At 38.8% G+C, this 16848-nt stretch overlaps 1 protein-coding gene across 1 annotated transcript in view; it reads right to left on the bottom strand.

Annotated features, from left to right (window-relative positions):
* Nucleotides 1–15943, bottom strand: part of TXNDC8 (thioredoxin domain containing 8) — a gene marked incomplete at both ends in the record, with an annotated part of 36815 nt that extends 20872 nt beyond the window's left edge. The window contains 3 exons of the mRNA XM_082842323.1: nt 7093–7158; nt 9934–9993; nt 15824–15943. Coding sequence (XP_082698449.1) covers nt 7093–7158; nt 9934–9993; nt 15824–15943 — 246 coding nt within the window. The remainder of the gene's footprint in view (nt 1–7092; nt 7159–9933; nt 9994–15823) is intronic.
* Between the last annotated feature and the right edge of the window lie 905 nt (nt 15944–16848).

Raw genomic sequence — 16848 nt, 5'->3', positions numbered from 1 at the left:
ATAATAAGGTCACAGGCACCCCAAAACACACCACCAGACATGGACCTGCCAACCAGAAAGACAAGATCCAGCCTCATCCACCAGAACACAGGCACTAGTCCCCTCTACCAGGAAGCCTACATAACCCACTGAAACAACCTTAGCCACTGGGGGCAGACACCAAAAGCAAAGGAAATATGAACGTGCAGCCTACGAAAAGGAGACTCCAAACACAGTAAGGTAAGCAAAATGAGAAGACAGAGAAACACACAGCAGATGAAGGAGCAAGGTAAAAACCCACTAGACCAAACAAATGAAGAGGAAATAGGCAGCCTACCTGAAAAAGAATTCAGAGGAATGACAGTAAAGATGATCCACAATCTTTGAAATAGATGGAGACAATACAAGAAACGTTTAAAAAGGACCTAGAAGAACTAAAGAGCAAACAATGATGAACAACACAATAAAGGATATCAAAAATCCTCTAGAAGGAATCGATAGCGGAATAACTGAGGCAGAGAACAGACAAGTGACCCAGAAGATAAAATTGTGGAAATAACTACTGCAGAGGAGAATAAAGAAAAAAGAATGAAAAGAATTGAGGACAGTCTCAGAGACCTCTGGGACAACATTAAATGCACCAACATGCAAATTATAGGGGTCCCAGAAGAAGAAGAGAAAAAAAAGGGACTGAGAAAATATTTGAAGACATTTCAGTTCAAAACTTCCCTAATATGGGAAAGGAAATAGTTAATCAAGTCCAGGAAGTGCAGAGAGTCCGATACAGGATAAACCCAAGGAGAAGCATGCCAAGACACGTATTAATCAAACTATCAAAAATTAAATACAAAGAGAAAATATTAAAAGCAGCAAGGGAAAAACAACAAATAACACACAAGGGAATCCCCATAAGGTTAACAGCTGATCTTTCAGCAGAAACTCTGCAAGCCAGAAAGGAGTGGCAGGACATATTTAAAGTGATGAAAGGGAAAACCCTACAACCAAGATTACTCTACTCAGCAAGGATCTCATTCAGATTTGACAGAGAAATTAAAACCTTTACAGACAAGCAAAAGCTAAGAGAATTCAGCACCAGCAAACCAGCTTTACAACAAATGCTAAAGGAACTTTACTAGGCAGGAAACACAAGAGAAGGAAAAGACCTACAATAACAAACCCAAACAATTAAGAAAATGGTAATAGGAACATACATATCGATAACTACCTTAAATGTAAATGGCTTAAATGCTCCAACCAAGAGACACAGACTGGCTGAATGGATGCAGAAACAAGACCCGTATATATGCTGTCAACCAGAGACCCATTTCAGACCTAGGGACACATACAGACTGAAACTGAGGGGATGGAAAAAGATATTCCATGCAAATGGAAATCAAAAGAAAGCTGGAGTAGCAATTCTCATACCAGAGAAAATAGATTTTAAATAAAGACTATTACAAGAGGTAAAGGACACTACATAATAATCAAGGGATCAATCCAAGAAGAAGATATAACAATGGTAAACATTTATGCACCCAAAAAAGGAGCACCTCAATACATAAGGCAAATGCTAACAGCCATAAAGGGGGAAATCTACAGTGACACAATCATAGTAGGGGACTTTAACACCCCACTTTCACCAATGGACAGATCATCCATAATGAAAATAAATAAGGAAACACAAGCTTTAAATGACAATAAGATGGACTTAATTGATATTTATAGGACATTCCACCTAAAAACAACAGAATACACTTTCTTCTCAAGTGCTCATGGTACATTCTCCAGGATAGATCATATCTTGGGTCACAAATCAAGCCTTGGGAAGTTTACAAGAATTGAAATCATATCAAGTATCCTTTCTGACCACAATGCTATGAGACTAGATATAAATTACAGGGAAAAAAATCTGTAAAAATTACAAGCACATGGAGGCTAAACAATATCCTACTGAATAACCAAGAGATCACTGAAGAAATCAAAAAGTTCCTAGAAACAAATGACAATGAAAACACAATGACCCAAAACCTATGGGTTGAAGCAAAAGCAGTTCTAAGGGGGAAGTTTACAGCAATACAATCCTACCTTAAGAAACAAGAAACATCTCTAATAAACAACCTAACCTTACACCTAACAATTAGAGAAAGAACAAAAAAAACCCAAAGTTAGCAGAAGGAAAGAAATCATAAAGATCAGATCAGAAATAAATGAAAATGAAATGAAGGAAATGATAACAAAGATCAATAAAAGTAAAATCTGGTTGTTTGAGAAGATAAACAAAATTAATAAACGATTAGCCAGACTCATCAAGAAAAAAAGGGAGAAGACTCAAATCAACAGAATTAGAAATGAAAAAGGAAAAGTAACAACTGACACTGCAGAAATACAAAGGATCATGAGTGATTACTAGAAGCAACTGCATGCCAATAAAACGGACAACCTGGAAGAAATGCACAAATTCTCTGCAAAGCACAACCTTCCGAGACTGAACCAGGAAGAAACAGAAAATATAAACAGACCAATCACACGCACTGAAATTGAGACTGTGATTAAAAATCTTCCAACAAACAAAAGCCCAGGGCCAGATGGCTTCACTGAAGATTTCTATCAAACATTCAGAGAGGAGCTAACACCTATACTTCTCAAACTCTTCCAAAATATAGCAGAAGGAGGAACACTCCCAAACTCATTCTATGAGGCCACCATCACCCTGATACCAAAACCAGACAAACATGTCACAAAGAAAGAAAACTATAGGCCAATATCACTGATGAACATAGACGCAAAAATCCTCAACAAAATACTAGCCAACAGAATCCAACAGCACATTAAAAGGATCATACACCATGATCAAGTGGGGTTTGTCCCAGGAATGCAAGGATTCTTCAATAAATGCATATCAATCAACGTGATACACCATATTAAGAAACTGAAGGATAAAAGCCATATGATCATCTCAATAGATGCAGAAAAAGCTTTTGACAAAATTCAACACCCATTTATGATAAAATCCTCTAGAAAGTAGGCATAGAGGGAAATTACCTCAACATAATAAAGGCCATATATGACAAACCCACAGCCAACATCATTCTCAACAGTGAAAAACTGAAACCACTTCCACTAAGATCAGCAACAAGACAAGGTTGCCCGCTTTCACCATTATTATTCAACATAGTTTTGGAAGTTTTAGCCACAGCAATCAGAGAAGAAAAAGAAATAAAAGGAATCCAAATCGGAAAAGAAGAAGTAAAGCTGTCACTGTTTGCAGATGACATGATACTATACATAGAGAATCCTAAAGACGTTACCAGAAAACTACTAGACCTAATCAATGAATTCGGTAAAGTAGCAGGATACAAAATGAATGCACAGAAACCTCTTATATTCCTATACATTAATGATAAAAAATCTGAAAGAGAAATTAAGGAAACACTCCCATTTACCATTGCAACAAAAAGAATAAAAGACCCAGGAATAAACCTACCTAAGGAGACAAAAGACCTGTATGCAAAAATCTCTAAGACACTGATGAAAGAAATTAAAGATGATACCAACAGATGGAGAGATATACCATGTTCTTGGATTGGAAGAATCAACATTGTGAAAATGACTATACTACCCAAAGCAATCTACAGATTCAATGCGACCCCTCTCAAACTACCAATGGCATTTTTCACAGAACAAGAACAAAAAATTTCACAATTTGTATGGAAACACAAAAGACCCCAAATAGCCAAAGTAATCTTGAGCAAGAAAAATGGAGCTGGAGGAAACAGGCTCCTGACTTCAGACTGTACTACAAAGCTACAGTAATCAAGACAGTATGGTACTGGCACAAAACCAGAAATATAGATCAATGGAACAGGATAGATAGCACAGAGATAACCCACGTACATATCGTCACCTTATCTTTGATAAAGGAGGCAAGAATATACAATGGAAATATGACAGCCTCTTCAATAAGTGGTGCTGGGAAAACTGGACAGCTACATGTAAAAGAATGAAATTAGAACACTCCCTAACACCATACACAAAAGTCAACTCAAAATAGATTAAAGACCTAAGTGTAGGGCCAGACACTATAAAACTCTTAGAGGAAAACATACGCAGAACACTCTATGACATAAAACACAGCATGATCCTTTTTGATCCACCTCCTAGAGAAATGGAAATAAAAACAAAAATAAACAAATGGGACCTAATGAAACTTAAAAGCTTTTGCACAGCAAAGGAAACCATACACAAGATGAAAGGACAATGCTCAGAATGGGAGAAAATATTTGCAAATGAAGCAACTGACAAAGGATTAATCTCCAAAATTCATAAGCAGGTCATGCAGCTCGATATTCAAAAAAACAAACAACCCAATCCAAAAATGGGCAGAAGATCTAAACAGACATTTCTCCAAAGAAGATATACAGATTGCCAACAAACACATGAAAGAATGCTCAACATCACTAATCACTAGAGAAATGCAAATCAAAACAAAAATGAGGTATCACCTCACACCAGTCAGAATGGCCATCATCAAAAAATCTACAAACAATAAATGCTGGAGAGGGTATGGAGAAAAGAGAAGCCTCTTGCACTGTTGGTGGGAAAGTAAATTGATAGAGCCACTATGGAGAACAGTACGGAGGTTCCTTAAAAAACGAAAAATAGAACTACCATACGACCCAGCAATCCCACTACTGGGCATATACCCTGAGAAAACCATAATTCAAAAAGAGTCATGTACCACAATGTTCACTGCAGCTCTATTTACAATAATCAGCACATGGAAACAGCCTAAGTGTCCGTCGACAGATGAATGGATAAAGAAGATGTGGCACATATATACAATGGAATATTACTCAGCCATAAAAAGAAACGAAGTTGAGTTATTTGCAGTGAGGTGGATGGATCTAGAGTCTGTCATACAGAGTGAAGTAAGTCAGAAAGAGAATAACAAATACCGTATGCTAACACATATACATGGAATCAAAAAAAAAAAAAAAGAGAGATAATGGACTTGAGGATACAGGGACGAGAAAGGGTATGCTGGGACAAAGTGAGAGAGTGGCGTGGACTTATATATACTATCAAATGTAAAATAGATAGCTAGTGGGAAGCAGCTGCATAGCACAGGGCGATCAGCTGGGTGCTTTGTGACCACCTAGAGGGGTGGGATAGGGAGGGTGGGAGGGAGATGTAAGAGGGTGGAGATATGGGGATATATGTATATGTATAGCTGATTCACTTTGTTATAAAGCAGAAAATAACACAGCATTGTAAAGCAATTATACTGCAATAAAGTTGTTAAAAAAAAAAGAATGCACACATTAAACGGTTTCAATTTTCAAGTAAAACCTCAAGAGAGGAAATAGGTAGTGTCATTTTTTTGGGGAAAAATTATTTAAATCTATTGCTTTTGGACTTCCATGGTGGCACAGTGGTTAGGAATCCACCTGCCAATGCAGGGGACACGGGTTTGATTCCTGGTCCGGGAAGATGCCACAGCCACGGAGCAACTAAGCCCGTGCGCCACAACTACTGAGACTGCGCTCTAGAGCCCACAAGCCACAACTACTGAGCCCACATGCCACAACTACTGAAGTCCGCGTGCCTAGAGCCCGTGCTCCGCAACAAGAGAAACCACCGCGATGAGAGGCCACGCAACGCAACAGAGTAGCCCCCGTTCAGGCAACTAGAGAAAGCCCGCGTGCAGCAACAAAGACCCAACGCAGCCCAAAAAAAAAAAAAAAAAAAAAAAACAACTATTGCTTCTATTATGTTACAGCAAATACACACAAATAGAAAACGAAGATAAAATTTTACAGCTAGCATATCAAATGCTCTCATTCTCTGTAATGCAGACGTAATCTTTACAAAGTTTAAGTATGAATTTTTTTTACTTTACATATATTCTTCATAACTCTTTTTATTTATTTATTTAATCTTTTAGCTCAATCATTTAAAACAATTAAAAACATTTTTTACAATTTTGAAAGGTTACTTTCCATTTATAATTATTACACAATATTGGCTATATTCCCCATGTTGTACAATACATCCTTGAGCCTGTCACAACCAATAGTTTGTACCTCCCACTCCCCCACCCCTATACTGCTTCCCCCACCACCAGTAGTTTGTTTTCTGTATCTGTGAATCTGCTTCTTTTCTGTCCATAACCTTTTTAACTGCATACTGTTTCATAGACTAGATGTATCATAAATCACTTAGCCACTCTACTAAAAAAAAGCATTTACCTTGCTTCCATATTTTGTTAGAAATAATGCTACAATTACTATGCACTTAGCCATTTATTTTTCCATGAGGTATTTCATTAGCAAAAATTCCCAAGAATGGGATAATGTGTGAAAGGGAATGAACAGTTTGTTTGTCTTAAGTGTGTTGCAAAATCACCTTTCAAAAGGTACACACAAGTGTCCGTGCTCCCAGCCATATATGTAATTACTAGTTTCATCACACACCAAGTATTTGAGGCATTCCATTCCATTAATATCTTCGAGGTAATTAACATAACATACTCATGTGTGTCAGGATGGGTCTAAAAAGTTTAGTCATGTTAATTCATTTCATTTTCACTAAGGAGGGGGAAACTTTTTACGATCCATGTTTTTACAGATAGGCAAACTAAGATACCAAGAGGTTATTAAGTAAACTGCTGGGAAGTGGAAGAACTGGTTTTTGCACCAAAGACATCTGAGCCCAGAACCTGCCTGGTCAACCACTAGGCTATTTAACCTTGTAATAGCTTTTGATTAATGTTTGCCCAAGTGTGAAAAACGTGTATATATTTGTGAGAGAATTTCATCATGCCCCTTGTTATAAGGTTCTTTTTTGATGGTTCTGCCCCAGAGAGGGATAATAGTGGGGTATGTCATATGGATTGGGACACCTCAAATGGTTTGAATGGGGAGATTTATCACGATTCATGCTTTTTTTTTTACCCCTTGCCAATATGTAAAGTTCAGAAACTAAGAATTACATTGCCAAGACTGAAAATAAATACAGTTGTTTCGTCCATCCAGGACACCCCAGGCCTTTTTTTTTTAAGACTCTGATGGCTCTAAAATCTATTTCAATCTGCCAGTTACCATAGAAACATACCTTCTGGGCTTGCTTGAACATCTGAAATGTGGGCATTGCTTTGATGTGATAAATTTGGGCCAACTCCTGGAAAATGAAAGAAGTAGCATGAAGTCACAGTTTTGGTATCCTCTCTCTGGACCAACAGTGGTACTTGGTGACGTCTCAGGAGGCATGTCTGAGAGCCCAGGGACAGCTGATACATTACAGATTCTCTTGCCAAGAACTTTTCTAATATATCCTCAAAGCTTCCAGGAATGTTACAGTAGAAAAAATGACTGTTTCCAGCATTCCTGAGCGTTCTCATTCAAGAGCTCTAGGAGACGGGTGAGAGATGGGGGCCAAAACAGAATGGACTGAAGGACAAAATGAGCTCTATTTAAAAGAGCTTGTGAAAGACGGCAGAAGGGAGCCAGTGGAATCTAATATGGAAAGAGCATATTGTAAAAAATAAGAACGGGAAAAGGTCTCTTTATAACTCACACTTGAGACATGGGGTGATATAATGTCTTGCATTTTAAGTAAGGCTTGCATATTTCTTTCTTTTAAGCCTTATGCCTCTTCACTGCCCATCTTTGTGAAAGATTTGGAGCCAAGAGACAAGAAAATATGTTAGCACTCCAATTGCTCTAATCCATTACAATCTGATTTCAAATACCACTTTCCGTTTATTTTGTTTGAGTCAAAAGAAAATTAGCCACCCACAGGATCAAAACCTCTCCCCTGGGCTTCCCTGGTGGCGCAGTTGTTGAGAGTCCGCCTGCCGATGCAGGGGACGTGGGTTCGTGCCCCGGTCCGGGAAGATCCCACATGCCGCGGAGCGGCTGGGCCCGCGAGCCGTGGACGCTGAGCCCGCGCGTCTGGAGCCTGTGCTCCGCAATGGGAGAGGCCACAACAGTGAGAGGCCCGCGTACCGCAAAAGAAAAAAAAAAAAACAAAAAACCTCTCCCCTGCCACCCCCACTACATTATCATTTTCATGACCACAGCAATGACAACAATGAATACATTACTATTAGAAAAGAAAATTGTGCATTTTGTTTCACCTTAAGAGACAAAGAGCTGTAATCAAAAAAGAAAATAACACATGTTGCTGAGGGTATGGAGAAATCAGAACCCTCATACATTGCTGGTGGGAATGTAAAATAGTGCAGCTGTTTCGAAGACAATTTGTCAGTTCCTCAATAAGTTAAATAAAGAGTTACCATATGACCCAACAATTCCATGTCTACATACATAGCCAAAAGAAATGAAAATGTATACATAAATGTTTATGCCAGTATTAGACATAATAGCGAAAAGTTGCAAACAACCCGAATGTCCATCGTAGGATGAATGGATAAAAAAAGGTAATATATTATTCAGCAATAAAAGGGAATGGAGTACTGATACATGCCCCATCATGGATGAACCCTGCAAGCTTATGTTAAGTGAAAGAAGCCCATCACAAAAGAACACCTATTCTATAATTCCATGTATATGAAATGGCTAGAATAAGCAAATCTAGAGACAATGTAGACTTATGGTTGCTTAGGGTTGAGGTGGTGGATGGAGGGATCGGGGCAGGGAGGTGACTGCTAAAGGGAACAGTGCTTCTTTCTGGAGTTGTGAACACTTTCTAAAATTGTAGTGACAGGTGCACAACTCTGTGAATATGAAAAAGACAAAGAGATAATAACCCTAGCTGTGTATTCTGAATGCATAGTATATGATTCATCTTAAAGGACAATCACACACTGTCAAACTTTAATGAAAGTTGAAGGAAATGGAAAAATGGAACTTTTTTTATGTTCTGGGTAGTATGTCATGTATTTTGTGCCTTTTATCTTACCATACTCCGTTAATTATTACCTTGTTTTACATACAGAGAAAGTGAAGTTTATAGAGGTTAACTGATAAGAGGTCACAAAACTATTAAAGGGCAGGATGGGTGAATAGTAGATTTTTTAAATTCTAAAGCTCAAATTCAATCCAATGTATGCATAGGCCACTTGTTATCGGTACTTTTCCTCATTATAAGTGAACAAATGTTAGGAAGAAAAATTTTGTAGACACATTGTGTGTATCAGTAAGCACATTTTGATTGAGGACATGGGCTGATTATATTTGTGGGGGGGTGAGGAAGAAAGGCTCTAGGGAGGTAAGGGAAGGATTTCCTGGAATTCCTTGTGGTGTTTAAAAAACCCCACAAAAAGCATAAGCTATAGCAAGGGGAAAGCAAGTTATGTTAAAATGTCTGTAATGCATTGAGTTAGGTTTTAGAAATTGAATAATAATCTATTATAGGAGTGAAAATCAGTTTTTACTTTGAGCTCAACTTCAACCAACTGGTATTGTCTGTCTAGAGCAACTCTACTGAGCAGGATTGTGGGGCAGAGTCCAGAGCAAGTGGTGAAGAATATTAGGCTTGATTAGTGAATTCTGCCATAGTATGGGAAGGCAGGGGGCAGCAGGAGAGCCACATATCTATTGTCTTTTTTAAAAAAATACAAAATATACAAGAACGTTATGAGGGAGTTTACTACAGTTCATCACACTTATATATATACATTTTTGTTTGTTTGTTTTTGCGGTACGCGGGCCTCTCACTGTTGTGGCCTCTCCCGTTGCGGAGCACAGGCTCCGGACGCGCAGGCTCAGCGGCCATGGCTCACAGGCCCAGCCGCTCCGCGGCATGTGGGATCCTCCCGGACCGGGACAAGAACCCGTGTCCCCTGCACCGGCAGGCAGACTCTCAACCACTGCACCACCAGGGAAGCCTGTTCATCACACTTTAAATTGCTTATATAATCACTGAGACAGCACGCTCAATGACATTGCGTTGGATTTTACATATCTACAAGGAAGGATTTAAGATTCTTACCCGAGCATTGTCCACATCCACACTAGCAAACAGGACGTTTCGGTATTGCACAGACATTTCCTTCAAAGTAAAAGAGTAAAAAATTCCTCATTAGCTTAATGTTAATATTAAATCACACACTAGCAATGTCTTTTAGCAAAAACAAAACCGAACAAAAAGGTTGATCAAGAGAGCTAAGCATCATTCTGGCATTTCACTACTGCCTAGAACCTCAAGCACGAAAGTCAAAGTTGGATGCTGCCAAGGTCAAGCAAAGATCAACTCTGGCAGAACCAGAGTCTAAAGTCTGTGTCCTGTTATGTATCAAAACTAGATTTTCCAGAATCCTCTGCCAGCTGTCTTCCTGTTAGGTTCTGCCAGTGGGAAGCATTTGCAGGAAAATGGAAAATGGGAGGAGGGAAAAACAACTCTCCTGCTTCTGTTCCAGATGTTCTGGAAGCATCTTTGACAGTGGTGGTGACAGTGGTGTTGGTAATGGGTATGGGGTAGTAGATGTAGAAGCAGCCTGTAAATGTCAGCTCCTGGGATTTTCTTTTTTCCCAACAGCTATGTTCATTCTTTAAGGGCACTTAATAGCATACTGATCTGTTTGCATTAACATCATATCTCAAGCATTTCCATTGACCTGTTTCAAATGAAACCTCTCTTCAGTGGTGGTGTGAAGTGCCCAGAGTTTGGCCAAGTGGAGACAACAACGGATGGAGCTGTCACTGGTGGCTGCTCCCGTGGACAAGCAGGAAGCAGCATGACATGGACTGATTAGGTGGACATTAGGTGCAGAGTTCTGTTGTAGGGATTCTCTCCGGTTGTTTGTCCATGAAATGTGCCCCAAGTGGGAGTTCTTTCTTCAGTGGCTCATCAAGATGATGAAATTGGGGGAAAACTCTTGGATAATAAACACGAAGGTCTTTGGTAGCTTAGAGTACTTTGCAGATAAAAAAAAGATGCTGATTTTGACTGGCAGCATCTCCACGCCTGGCAGGAAGATGGTGTTGCCCAAGAATTCTGGGGAAATTGACTTGCACTTTTCAAGTTTCAAGATACATGGGTGTTCTCCAGTAGCAGTCAGGCGGGGCAATGGGTTTGACTTATGTGGACATCTGATTTCAGGGTCAGGTTCTATCTAGGAAGTTGTCAGAGTCTCCCAAGTCTGACAGGAAATGCACAGGGTTATAGTAGTTTTGTATTGAGTAGTAGTCAGAAGACATGGTACAGATGGTACAGGTTCCTTGCTAGACTGGGGTTCCCTTGTGAACACTGCCTTCCCTCACTATCCCACTCCATCTACCTAGGACCCTCCTCTGCCCTCAACAAAACTTCTTCCTTCTGCTCTGTTCTTCCTCCTATATAATCTGTTACCATCTGGTCACCTGTTCTGTTTGCTCTTAACTCTAAACTGTCTCCTGAATTTGACCTTTCTTTTTTTCTCCCCAAATCACTGCCCTAGTTTTGGTAAACTCATCATTGATATTGTTGTTAACCTTGGGTTACCTGCCTCAGTCTTTCCAACCCATTCTTATACAACACTGCCAAAAGTATTTTCCAAAAACCCACATTTGATCATGGCAAAACCTTTTTAAACATTCTTCTATTTTGACTCTACAGCAGCTCGTTAAGTTATAACACAAGGGCCTTCTCCATCTGGGCTCAGCTTCCTTTTCAAGGCTCGTGTGTTGCTACTTCCACTGTACACACTGTAAGTTAGCCTCACAGAGTACTTGCCTTCCCACGATCACACCATGCAATTTCTCAACAAATTTATAACCTCCCCTTTTCCAGAAATGTCCTTTTTGGGGTTCTATGCCAGGTAATCCTCTTAGCCCAGAGTCATCAAACTTTGCCCTATAGACCAAATCCAGATCTCCACATGGTCTCATAAATAAAGTTTTATGGGAACATGTTTGCCCATTCGTGTATTGCCATTGCCTGCTTTTGTGCTACAAGATCAAAGCTGAGTATATATGACATAGACCATATAACCTGCAAACCTGAAAATACTGACTGTCTTTAACCTTTACAGAAAAGGTTCCTGACCCCTGCTCTTAATCACCAAGGCCCAGATCAAATGGGACTGTGGAATTTACTCAAGACTTAAAGTTTTAAATCACTTCTTAAAATCCACATTTGCTTATGATTTACTTCTTTTCTTCTTGCCATACATCCTTTAGCAGAGACTCTGGGTTGTCAACTTTTAGTTTTTGTGTGTCTGAAAAGGTCTTTTTTTAAAAAAATTAATTAATTCAATTTTATTTATTTATGGCTGTGTTGGGTCTTCGTTGCGGTGCGCTGGCTTCTCATTGTGGTGGCTTCTCTTGTTGCGGAGCACAGGCTCTAGGCACACAGGCTTCAGTAGTTGTGGCACAGGCTCAGTAGCTGTGGCTCACGGGCTCTAGAGCACAGGCTCAGTAGTTGTGGTGCACTGGCTTAGTTGCTCTGCAGCATGTGGGATCTTCCCAGACCACGGCTCGAACCCCTGTCCCCTGCATTGGCAGGCAGATTCTTAACCACTGTGCCACCAGGGAAGCCCCTGAAAATGTCTTGAACTCTTCCCCACCTAGAGTAATGGTATAGCCGGCTCACTTCCATTCCACCTTCCTGCAGAACCTGGAAAAGGGAAAAGGTAAAGTTTCCTTGAATTCCCTTGCAGCTAGAGTTCTGGATGCAAATTGGTTTCACCAGTGAGATGCATGAAGGCAAGACTTGGAAGGCAGAAGTGAGACAGGGCTACTTTCTTTTCATCTTTGGATGTCCTGCTGGAAAGCACGACTGGGGTGTGGGAGGGTAATTGTGCTGGAGGCAGCAGCTATGCTGAGGGATCCAGTGCCCCGACATCAGCTTCCGGATTCTGATTCTAACTCCCCGACTGCTGTTTTTCTGTTTGTTTGTTTTCTCCCAGTAGTGGCTTCCCATCTCTTCTCACATCTGATATTGGTAAAGTTAGGATCCCCTCAAGTGGGTCTGTTGTGCTTTTGAGTCATTCATGGGGTTCCCGTCTGGAGCCCATTCATCCAGTCTTGTAATGATTTTATGAGCATTTAACTCCTCGTATTAAAATCCTTTTCAGTCTAATTTGGTTTCTGTTTCTACTTTGATCTCCGACAAAGTGCCCTAGAGTAAGAAAAGCGTTTCCTCCAACTCCATTATGTACAATGAGTTTTTAATAAATGACACATGATGAATACCTTCTCTTGAAAAAGTTCAAACATTACAAGAAACATAAAGCAAAGCATGGACTTTTCCCATTCTCAATCCTCCCCCAATTTTCACTCCCTCTCACAGAAAAAAAAAAAAAACTTGTTTGATATGCATCTTCTGCTCCCCTTTGTCAACATATAATATATATGTATATATGTTGATATATACATACACACATATATATGTATATATGTTGATATATACATACACACATACGTGTATGTATCTCTGTTTTACATAAATGGGACCGTACTGTATACATTTTCCTACATTGTTCTCTTTTTTTCTTAATTCTATTGTTGTCTTGGAGGCAATTCCTTCATTATGTGTGCGTCTACTGGATTCTTTTTATCATCTGAATAGTATTTCACAGTGTGGATACACCCAAATTTAAAAACGGTGTGTGCATTAGTCTGGATCCCAACAGAAAACAGATGGCACATTCAAATTAGGATAACTTAGGGACATTTATCACCAAAGGGCTAACTATAGATAACTGTAAAGTTAGGGATGGGTGTTGAGGAGCTGTGAGAGTCTGCACACAACAGTAGCAGAGCCCTTACCGCCCTCAGGGCCCGAAGGTATGAAGGGAGAAAGGGGTTACCAAGACTGAGATTAAAATGCCTCATGGGCCATTGAAATTTGATCAGCTTTGACTTTGTGGCAGGTGAGGTAGTTATACTCCTGAAGCTAAACTTTGGAGACTCTAAGTTTAAGTGTCTGAATAGAGGGGCCTGCCAGATATGAAAATGTTCCCTGTGGATATTCTAAGAATTTTAGGCAGAGAATAGATGTTGAGATGTCATGTAGCCAATTTCTCTATTTGAATATGTTTCTTTTAAAATTAAATATCAAAGGTTGTGATTGTGGTTAGAATGAATTCAGGTAGATTGAAGAGTTTAAGTCAAAAAAGTTGAAATGTTAGAAATTTTGCTGAAAATAAACCAGAGTATTTTCAGTTGTGTAGAGAAATCCAAATTTTATATTTGAAGGAATAGATTTCATAAAATGGTCCATAAATGTGAAACATCTGTGCAATAAGGAGAAATGAAAAGAAAATGCCCTGAGTTTCTTTCTGCTGCACGTTATACACCTCCCATCCCAACCCTCAATGGTGAAAACTCTTAAAGGGGTAATAGGAAAATTAACTAGATGAAACATTGTATAGACATGAAAATTATAATCTGGAAACTTGATAAAAACATGAACAAATGTGTATATGGAAAAAGATCTGAATATAAGTATATGATTACAACTAAGTGGAATATTTTACTAAGATATTTTATAAAGGAGTTCAGATATGAAAGGAATATGTGAGACATAGGATTAGTTCTGATAATAGGGTGGAAGGATTGGGAGTTTATTCTTTTATATTATAGTTAAAAACAAGTATCATGTTCATCTGTAATCTATTCCAATATTTGGAAGTTCTGAATTCTGGAACTTGGGTAAAATGTCATTATTATGAATAATCCATTGCTTTGTACAATTGTACTCTTTCGCACCTTTTGATGATCCTTGCAGAATTATCCATAGACAAGTAACATTAATTTTCTGGTGTGTATACTAATGATCTAATTAGATCTCACTATATTATATTCAGGTTAACCAGGATGCTTCAAAAAACTATGATTCTGTGCAAAATATTTTAAGTTTAATTAGGTCCCATTTGTTTATTTTTGTTTTTATTTCCATTACTTTAGGAGACGGATCTAAAAAGATACTGCTGTGATTTATGTCAAAGAGTGTTCTGCCTATGTTTTCCTCTAGAAGTTTTATAATATCTGGTCTTACATTTAGGTCTTTAATCCATTCTGAGTTTATTTTTGTATATGGTGCTAGTGAATGTTCTAATTTCATTCTTTTAAATGTGGCTGTCCAGTTTTCCCAGCACCATTTACTAAAAGGACGGTCTTTTCTCCATTGTATATTCTTGCCTCCTTTGTCATAGATTAATTGACCATAGGGGCGTGGGTTTATTTCTGGGCTTTCTATCTTGTTCGATTGATCTACATATGTCTGTTTTTGTGCCAGTACCATACTGCTTGGATTACTGTGGCTTTGTTAGTGAGGTCTGAAGTCAGGGAGCCTGATTCCTCCAACTCTGTTTTTCTTTCTCAAGATTGCTATTGGTTAGTTGTGTTTCCATACAAATTAAAAAAAAATTTTGTTCTGGTTCTGTGAAAAAAGCCATTAGTAATTTGATGAGGATTGCACTGAATCTATAGATTGCCTTGGATAGTACAGTCATTTTAAAACAAACTTATGGTTACTAGAGGGGAAAGGGGGGTAGGGATAAATTAGGAGGTTGCTATTAACACATACACACTGCTATACATAAAACAGTTAACCAACAAGGACCTACTGTGTAGCATAGGGAACTATACTCAATATTTTGTAACTTGTAAGGGAAAAGAATCTGAAAAAGAATATCTCTATCCCTATCAATCTATCTATCCGTCCAAATCATTGTGCTGTATGCCTGAAACTAACACAACATTGTAAATCAACTATACTTAAATAAAACTGAAAAATTTTTTAAATAATAATAAAAAAAGAAGTAGGCACCAAGTGGGGGGGAAGCTGTGATTCCATAATGGCTCATAAAGGCAAAACTTTTAAGATTTATTGGGAAAACTATTTAAGAACTTTAAATTCCTTCTAAAATTGTGAAATAGACACTGATGATACTTACATGAAAAAGAGGATAAATTCTTTTGCAAGGACCACACCATTTTGCTGAAAATTCAATTACTACAAGTTTGTTTTCGGCAGATTTCAAAAGTGCTTTTAATTCATCCTGAGACCAGAGCATAAATGAGGAAATGTGCACAATCACTGAATCTCATAATGTCTTGCAGGGAATAAAATGACAGCTTAGCTATGGTGCCCCATCCCATTGTTCTCCAGGGGATCCACCCTTTCCTAAATGTCCCTGAGGGCATATATATATATTTATCTTTCTAAGTATACATAAGTGATGATAAACCCACACAAAAAGGTTAGGATTCTATTTACCAGATGGGTTGGTAATGGTGGTTGGTAATGGTTGGATACCTCTGGGGAGAGACTGAGATTGGATAGTGAGAGATGAGGGGTGGAAGGTGGGGATGAATGGGGGTTCAAGGTGGACATCTATATTTGATTTTTTAAACAAGGACCTAAACATGCATTAACAGAGAAATCTAAAGGAGAGCTAACCTAATACCTCGAATCATTTTTGATTTTGTTTTGTTTGGTTTTGGGGGGGGTGGGCTGATCATTATTAAAGATATAGTTAAAACCATGTATTTAAGGATTAGACATGCTTCTTGCTGCATGTCTTAAGTGAATTTTTTCTACCAACTGTCTGTATCATCTAAGTAAAGTAAGATTTTCCCTCCTGGGACCTCAGATCATGGTATCTATGCTTGATTGCTTTGTGAACAATGTCCTACACTAGTTATTTCATGCACGGCTTGTCTTTCCAACAAGTCCCTACAGAACTCAATCCTGACTCACTTCTGCGCCTCCATGGCCCCTAACTGGCACATGGTAAGTGCTCATGGAGCATTTAGTTGATGAATGAATGATCTGCTAATACACAGTGCTCTGTTCAAGATTTACTTTTCCTTTTCTCACTGGAATTCTACCAAGAGTATCTAATTTACTCTGCGCTTGGTATTCTCTTCCTTAATCTCTACAACCACCCTATGCGGTGGATATTATTATTATTATCCC

This window comes from Leucopleurus acutus (genome assembly GCF_964270905.1).
Source record: "Leucopleurus acutus genome assembly, chromosome: 7".
Classification (NCBI taxonomy): Eukaryota; Metazoa; Chordata; class Mammalia; order Artiodactyla; family Delphinidae; genus Leucopleurus; species Leucopleurus acutus.
The sequence above is the reverse complement of the archived record's forward strand: the minus strand, read 5'-3'. Positions and strand labels throughout refer to the sequence as shown.